The 9,070-nt window shown below is 33.9% G+C and overlaps 1 protein-coding gene across 1 annotated transcript in view; it reads left to right on the top strand.

Moving 5' to 3' along the window:
- Window positions 1-9,070, top strand: part of Si (sucrase-isomaltase) — a 102,850-nt gene that overhangs the window by 52,526 nt on the left and 41,254 nt on the right. Inside the window, exons 24-27 of the mRNA XM_023706259.1 lie at window positions 72-227; window positions 4,194-4,400; window positions 6,694-6,848; window positions 8,976-9,069. Of these exons, the coding sequence (XP_023562027.1) occupies window positions 72-227; window positions 4,194-4,400; window positions 6,694-6,848; window positions 8,976-9,069 (612 nt within the window). The remainder of the gene's footprint in view (window positions 1-71; window positions 228-4,193; window positions 4,401-6,693; window positions 6,849-8,975; window position 9,070) is intronic.

Raw genomic sequence — 9,070 nt, 5'->3', positions numbered from 1 at the left:
TTCCTTCCTTCCTTCCTTCCTTCCTTCTTCCTTTCTTTCTTCTTTTTTTTTGTATTTTTTGGTCTTCAAAGGTTCTCCTAATTACGGATCTCAAACTTAACCTTGGAAAAAGTTTTTCTGTTCAATGGAATTCAGTTTTCCCTGATGCAGAGAGATTCAACTGCTATCCAGATGAAGACATCCCATCTGAAGACATATGCAGGCAACGTGGTTGCTCATGGAACGAGGTGATAAAATTTTAATTAAGACTCATTATATAGTTTCCATACCAGCATTTCAATATGAACTTTACATGTTAAAACTTTAATTCTCTAGGGTATAAATTCACGTTAAGATAATTTTGAAATTAGCAACTCTGTTAAATAATGTATATTCATATTAATCAATTCTTCCAAGATATTTTACTAAGCGCCAGGCTAAATGGATGTGAAAATTGCTTTCAAGGCATTATGGATAAGGTACTGCATTTTTTAACCTTTCATTAGATAATATCTGTGGTTGAGTAGCTCAGCTGTGTAAGATATTTTGCAGGGAGTAGGAGATTTTTAGAATAATCTACCTCATAACTTGATTGATTGCTTCAATTGTGAAATTGTATGCAGTTGAATGCTGATTTGGAGCTACTTACCAGTGATAGCTAGTTAATTTGATTTTTTTTTAACAAAAGAATGACATCTGTGGATACCATCTTTTAATTTTTAATTTTTTGTAGCAGAAAAATGATGTTTGCGGATGACATTCTTTTCTTTAGGTAGCATGGGAAATATGCGCTCTTGCTCTGTCATGTTTCAATTTCTGGTCATTTGATGATATCACCAGGATTGACAGGAACAAAAAATTCATTTCATGTAGCCAAGCAACTAAATTTATGTTTTACCACTGAAGTGAAATATATCTGCCAGCAATTTCCCAGGAGTGTCTTCATTTGTATGAGGCAATGCATAGAAACTCTGACTGAAGAAAAAAATTTTTTCTCCATTGCTTGATAAAATAACACAATGTTTACTGCTAGGAAAATTTATGAAAACAATGCAAAAAGATGCTAAGGTCAAGTCCCGAAGTATTTCTGTTTCTTTCTGTAACTTCACTTTACACTGTGGCTCTTGTCACGTTCATAACATGCTCACTTACTTCACTGCCAAAATCTGAAGGTTCCACAAGAAGATTACTTTTACTAAACACAAAGAACCTCTAAACACTAAAATGTCAAAACATTACTTTTTCTGTAACTATTAATATTTCATGAATATGGAGATTTTTAGACCAAGGAAATGAAACTTAACACTTGGATATCAGACATAAGAACTTTGTATTTGATTGTTTAGGGTGCTGAGATAATTACTTGTGTTTCTTTAGAAAAACAGGATTTATGTACTATAAGACCTGCATTGATCCAATCACTGTTCCAGATAAGCAAAATGAAATCCTGCTGCCCTATTAAAGTTCATCCTGGAGTGTAGAAACCTACAAAATAAGAAAAGTGTTATTATTTTTGATGCAAGGAGTGCTCAAAATATGTGACAAATGTTTAAAGTAAGAAGATTATTACAGTAAGACACATTGTGGTTGAGCATTCCAACTACTTCCCCTCACCTTGAACATAGTTACTGCATTGTTTTCACAACTTTTTGTTTGTTTTTAATTTGTGACATGTACCCTTTCTTGGGATTTAGGCCTTCAGTCCACCATGTAACTGAGGGTGTCTTGTAGCAACACTCATCTCAGTCTTTGCTGGAGTTACTGGCATGTACCTCCAAGTCTTATAGCGATTTTTTTTCAACTATCTGAAGCAGTTTTGGAAGTCATCTTTCCAGGATCTTTATGGGATATGGTTAAAAATGCAATGAATATTTCCAGCAAGTTCCATACAATGGAAACTCAGACTTCTGTTGTAAAGTCATTGCCTGGTGTTCTCATCCATCTTATTCATTGGATTTGGTATAGTGTATCTGTGGCTGTTCTTCAGCGTCCAACATTGAAAGATAAAATATTTGAATTGATGCAGGACACTGAGGCAGTCAGAACAGCTAAACTGTAGACATTTAAGAAAGAAGACTTCAAGAACCACTTCAAAGAGGGGAAAGAGCAATGACATAAGTGTGTTGTGAATTAAGGAAAATACTTTGAGAGGAATTAATAGCAATGTTTTTCACTATAATTTAAAAAAATAGACATTCATATTTTTTAATCACACATAGGATAGAAAGGATTAAGGAGAAAAGGGGAAGGAAGGAAGAGGACCAGTATTATCTACTTAAAGCTGCCATGCAGGGCAGTGTAATGATGAATGGACTAAGATTATGGTCTTCTCTTTACAATAAGAGACAACAGTCAGTATGGTTTCCTGTACTTCTCAAGCCACATTCGTCACACAGTACCAACATCAAGAAGGTGAAAGAGGGTATTTCAAGAGCTGTAGTTTTATAACTTAGTATGATCATGCTACTGAGTGGCATAGGGATTCTGTATGAAAAAGAATGATTTTTTAGTAATGCAGAAAGCTTATTAAACTGTTCACAAAGACACCATGTGTTGAGGGACTAACAAAAGATGGACAGCATGGTATTCTGGTGTTGTCACTCTGTGTGCTAAACATTAACTTGTTTACCCTGATACCTAAGGCAAACATATGGGACAAAAATTAGGTTTAACAGAACAAGATATCATTAATATTTCCTTAATTACTGATAACTGTAGAAAAAAATCTCCAAGAAGACTTTTTAGTCTCTTGCACATTCTTCTAAACTGCCCTTCTATTCATTTAATTTCTCACTTGTATTTCAACTATCATCAGGTCATATGAATCTTTAGTTGATATGAATCCTGACTAAACTCATATCTGAAAACTTTAGATGCCAAACTCTCAGAAATAAGTTCCATGTGATAACTTCCTTAATTTTAAAATATCTAAATGTGTGTAGACACAGGTAGGGTTACACATTTAAAGTAGCTGCCTTATCATGTTTTTATTTGAGTAAATTAACTAGTGTTGGGATAATCAAAATATGTATTTTTTTATTCTGCTGACTGGTTAAGTTACATGATTTTATACTGTTTTCTTAAATTGGTTCACCAGTTTACTTTCATGCTAACTACAGTACCAATGTGGCTGAGTAGTAAGAAAGATAAATAAGATGAGGAATGAAATTATAAAGCGTGGTGCTGAGCAGAATAGCTCTGAGGGAGTCACAAACAAACTGGATGTTGTGACAGTAATATTCAAGATTCTTTGGACACTCATTGCTTGCCCTGCAGCAGGAATGAGTGCTACGGTATTTCTATCAGTAAAATACTGCTTTCTATTAAATCTGTCTGACATCTAAAATCTGTGCAGATTAAGTAAAACAGAATGTATTTGTCTCTTACCAAAAAACATCCTCAGCCTAATGTGCTGTCACTTCAACTTCATTTGCACCCGAGGCTCTTCCATGTTTACTTCTTCATTTTACCTTCAAGGTTGTGGCATGCCTTCTATTGTATTTGCATTCCACCGAGAAGAAGAAAGATGAAAGGGTAGAAACCAATCCGAATTTAATTGGCTTACACCCGGGAGCATTGAGTGTGTTAGATAACTTCTGTAGAAGAGCATGAAAAATGTAGACGTGCGACTGTTTTTCCTAACAGCATAATAAGATAAGAAATAAGGAAGGCACCAAGAATGAGCTGTGGTGGAGTAGTTCACGTTCAGTACCAGAGGTTGTCATTTTCCTCCCTGGACTGCTATCTCTTGCCTCTCCAAGTAAACAATCAATGCTGGTTGTTGACCACAGATCATAGTTTTAGTTCTGACCACAATGTATTGGACCAGTATAGCTAGTCATAAAAGAAGAATTCAAATAATTTCATCATATGTTTAGTAAAGCACCAAAGCATATTTTGGGGGGTTGTAATGTGGATTTTTTAACAACCAAAAGCAATAGTCATGAAGAATGAGAACAAATACATCATCAAATTTATGCATAACATATAATTTTTGGAAAAACAACAAAATCCAATTGCCTTTTGAGTTGAAAACCTGTAATATTTGCTCTTTCTCCTCCATTGTTATATCTTTACACCAAAACATGAATACTTCATATAACATTTTAGACTATGATGACTTACATTGAAGAATAGGTATATTTCACTATAAGTCAAACAATAGATATTATAATGCCTACATTCTCTGACAATGAAAATACATTGTGTTTCAGAATCTCCTTGATCCCAAAGCACCTGTGTGCTACATACCTAGACAATCTGATCCCTACTCAGTTGTGTCAACTCAGTATCTCCCGACGGGCATAACGGCTGACCTCCAGTTGAACCCAGCTAGTGCGAGAGTAACACTACCTTCTGATCCAATCTCAACTCTTCGTGTGGAAGTGAAATATCACAAAAATGATATGTTACAGTTTAAGGTATGTTTGATATAACCCACCTCAAAGCTTGACTCATCTCTTGAGATAACTGAAAGAATTTTAATAGATTAATGTCCTATTTGGAATGTAATATTAAAAGTATGTAATGGGTTTGAATATTTTGACTCTACAAAAGCGGCTTTGCTTTTACACAGTGAGTTTTCTCATTTTTTGCAAACTTTTAGACTAATTAAAGATACAGTGGTCATTTAAAAGAATAAATTTTTGTTAAATAAGTCACTTTTTATGTAGGTAAGTCACTTAGAATTGAACAATGTTATTATTTCCATTAAAATAAACTCAACAGGATGATTTAAATATCAATTAATTTTAAAAGGAAATCATAATTTTTGAGGAATGCAATAAAAAATGAAAAAAATAACTTCTTTAATATTTATAGTTAGTATTTTTTTTGTGGTACCTGGGATTGAACTCAGGACCTTGTGCTTGCCAGGCAAGCACTTGCTCTACTGAGCTCACCTTGGCTATATAGTTAGTAATTTTAAGTTTCAAAATTTCCAAGATATCCATTTAAAAATATTGGAATTAATAAACATCAGCAAAGTCTATGATATAAAATAGTGTCTCCACAAGATATTTTATTATTTGCTATGTTTCACTATTGGGAAGTAGAAATAGCAGCAAATCTCATTAGCAAATTCAAATGAAAAGATAACTAAAAGAATCAAAACATCAAATGAAGGACTGGCAAGATAATTCAAATGAAAAGATAACCAAAAGAATCAAAACATCAAATGAAGGACTGGCAAGATAGCTCAGTAGACTAAGCGCCTGCACCACGTGCTGGACTGGCCTCACCAAGTCTGGGCGTGGTGGCATGCCCCTGTAATCCCAGCACTGGGAAGGTTGAAAACAGGAAGATCCCTAGGAGTCTGAGCTGCACAGTAAGACCTTGAATAAAACAAACAAACAACAATAAAAAAAAAATCAAATGGTATAGGTATAAGTGGATTGTCCATAAGGTAAAAAATAAAAATTGATGATATTAAAAATGCTAAAAAAATTCCAGATTAAGTGACATTTTAAAAGGATTTCCATAGGGCCAGTGAGATAGCTCAGCAGACTAAGTGCATGAATAATATGAAAACCTCACAAGCAGATATTAAGAGAGGATAAAAACAAAAGCTAAGGGCCAGCCAAATAGCTCAGCAGATTAAAGTGCCTGCAAGCAGGCCCAGGGGGCCGGGGTTTGATCCCCAGGCCAGCCGTGTGGGGGCCCCGCCCCTGGGGCACCCTGAGCCAGCAATTGAGACTGGGCATGGTGGTAGTGTGTGTCCGTAGTCCTAGCATTTGGGAGGTTGTAAACAGGCAGATCATCAAGAGTCTGATCTAATAGTAAGACTCTGAACACCCTGTAGACCCCACCCTAAAATGCAAAAAAAAAAAAAACACTAAAAATATAATTGGCAAAATAATTATACTCATCAAAATTCAAATGAATAAATGACAGACTAAAGAAATATGAAACATAGATCTTGAATAGCAGATAGTGAAAGTCACATTTTTTATCAACAAAGAAATACAATGTCACTTAAAAATTTGATCATATTATAAGAAATGGGCTGTTGGGCAGTTTTGTCCTTGTGTGAGTAACACTAAAAATTACAGTGTAGTAAGGGCCTTGTTCTCAAGCCACATTGAACATGTGGTCCATCTTTCACAAAAATGCTTGTGTAGTGGACAAAACTGTAACTAACATCTTTAACTGCATATAATTTAATACAGATTGACATTCAAGTGCACATTTTGGTTTAAAAAGTAATTAGGACACTAATTCTGGAGAGGAGCTTACCAATAGTATTGAAGATCCTAAAATGCTAATATGCTTTGATTGTTCTTTCACCTCTAGAAAATGTGCTGAGAAATATAATGACATAAACAAACAAAAATTAGCACCAATGGATTTGTGGTAGGGTTATATATTTGTAAAAATTATTGGAACAACATTAATGTCCAACTGTGCAATGACAAATAATTTTGGTATAGAAATAGAATGGAATATTTATTTCTGAAAGTTTTACTTGGTTTCTTCTATATGGAAGATAAAATATACAACATTTTTAAGAGGATCAACATAGAAATTTTTATTTTTGTCCTGTTTTGTTTCTGCATACAGAACACTATCTTGTTTTATGGGTCACTTGAGTATTATACAATCATTCTAACTGTAACTATTCATGTTTTGACAAAGATTTTTAACATTTAATTATATGTATATGTTATAGCAATAAAGAAGAATGGAATGCCTATTTTTACTATGTCTCTGCTGTAGATTTATGATCCCCAAAACAAGAGATATGAAGTTCCAGTTCCATTAGACATTCCAGCCACTCCAATGAGCTCTTACGAAGACAGACTTTATGATGTTGAAATCAAGGAACAACCTTTTGGTATCCAGGTTCGAAGGAGAAGCAGTGGAAGACTTATGTAAGTGAATAAACTTTTACATGTGAAGGATATTTTAAATTTAGAATTAAAGATTCTCACAGCTTTCTCTATGATAGAACAATATGTTGAAAGATTTTGTTATGTTAAATTAGTTGAAAGTTGTAATAGTTTATATTTAAGCTATTGACATAGTCATGCAACTATCAGATAGATTTAGTAGATTTCATTTCCACTATCTGTGTGATTAACTTTAATTATGAATATTAGACCATTTTTCCAATCAAGTTGAGAACCCAAACCAAAATTCTTGTAAAGCACAATGTGCACTACTAAAAATAGGTAATTGTATGTGACTTATGTAGTTATTTTATTAGAAACATTCAAATTGTTTATGTGCACTGAAATGTGATAGACAGTATTTTCTCTTTCTGACACTGATGAAAAAGGTTGAGACAAAAATCTATCTGTCTGTCTGTCTATAAATTTTTAAAGGTTTATTTATTTGGCACAGGGTCTCTGCTGTGCAGCTTGAACTTGTAGTGATCCTGCAGTCTCAGCCTCCCCACTGCTTGGATTATGGGTGTATGCCACCACACTCAGTTTCAGTGGCAAGCATGGCACAGGGCTGGCATGACATGTGGTACTGGGGATTGAACCCAGGTCCTAGACCACAGAACTGTCTCTTGGGTCAAATAAAATCTATAATTCTTATGCAATAGCAAAAATATTAATTAAAAATAATTGTCTTTATTTTCACTCAGCTGTGGTGTATTACTTATAGTAAAAAAAAAAAAAATAACACTTTTTTTTCCTAAAAAGGTTACCCTTACCCCTGTTTATGTATATAATGTTTTTTTTATTTCCTATATTACTGCATATTGGTTGCGTAGATTAATGGATTTTGTTTCAGCATATTCTTACATGAAAACGCATACTTTATTCTCTCTCATCCGTGGCCCCCAATTTCACATAGTTATGAGACATGATTTCAATGTGTATACTGTATTTTAATCATAATTATGCTATCAGTTATTTGCCCTTACACTCTCTCTTCCTGCCTTTTCTCCTTTGATTCTTGAATTGTTAACTCACTATGCTAGCACTTATATGATGTCAGGGTGTTTTCAAATACTGTCAGAAAGAATACCTATATCTGTGCTGCCTTGATTTTGTTATTAAGACAAACTGTTCAGAAGCATGAGAGCCTAAGACAATTCTAAAAAATAATCATGGTGAAGGGACATTATTTTTTGGGGGGAGGGAGGAGAGATATTATTTTCTACTAAATTATTTTAGAAATTAGTTAACAGAAAACTTTAAATGAGTCTCAAAGTATTTGTAATAATTGTTTCCTCTTCATGCCTATTATACTTTCAATTCTTCCTTTATAGTCTTGCAGAAAATTTGGACAATAATTTGCCTTTCTTATTGCATTTCATCACAAGCATCAATTTTTATAATTATAAAATGAAAGAAGAAAAATTCCAGTAGTTAATTTGCAAGAATTAAAACATCATGCTGCTAGTTCACTGCAATATTAAATTTATTTCTATCAAGGGCCTGCCAGATAGCTCAATAGATTAAAGCACCCGTTCAGGCAGACGCTGGTGCAGGGGATTTGATCCCCAGCCGCAGTGCCGGCCCCACCACTGGGAAGCACTCAGTGTATGAGACTGAACATGGCGGCATCCATCTGTAATCTCAGTGCTTGGGAGGCTGAGAAGCAGGAAAGATCACTACAAGTCTGATCTGTGTAGTGAGACCCTGTACTAAAAAAAAAACCTTCAAAAATAAATTTAATTTTTTCATACATAAACATATTTATATTGATTACCCCAAGGGAGAGAGTAAGAGAACAATGTGCAATTATCAGGACTTATTACTAAGTTACATATAATTACACATTTTTTTTTGTTTTGAAAAAAAACATATCTAAATATGTAGATGCATGTTATTCTTATGTTTCACATGAATCCACGGAATATGTCTTACACTATTTGGATTTAACAGTGTATCAATTAATTATCTACATCCATTTCAGAGCCTACAATAACTAGGTAGAGAAATACTAATTGTGTTTAGATGTCAAATAATTATTATTTTTTAATGTTACTCTTTTGTACTTTTACATGAACAGACTTTTCTTTTTTCTTTTTTTTTTTTAAGCTGGGATTCTAGACTGCCTGGGTTTGCTTTTAATAACCAGTTCATCCAGATATCTACACGGCTGCCATCAGAATACATATATGGTTTCGGGGAAG

Source organism: Octodon degus, unplaced genomic scaffold, assembly GCF_000260255.1.
Source record: "Octodon degus isolate 3935 unplaced genomic scaffold, OctDeg1.0 scaffold00247, whole genome shotgun sequence".
In the NCBI taxonomy this organism is placed as follows: domain Eukaryota; kingdom Metazoa; phylum Chordata; class Mammalia; order Rodentia; family Octodontidae; genus Octodon; species Octodon degus.
The sequence above is the reverse complement of the archived record's forward strand: the minus strand, read 5'-3'. Positions and strand labels throughout refer to the sequence as shown.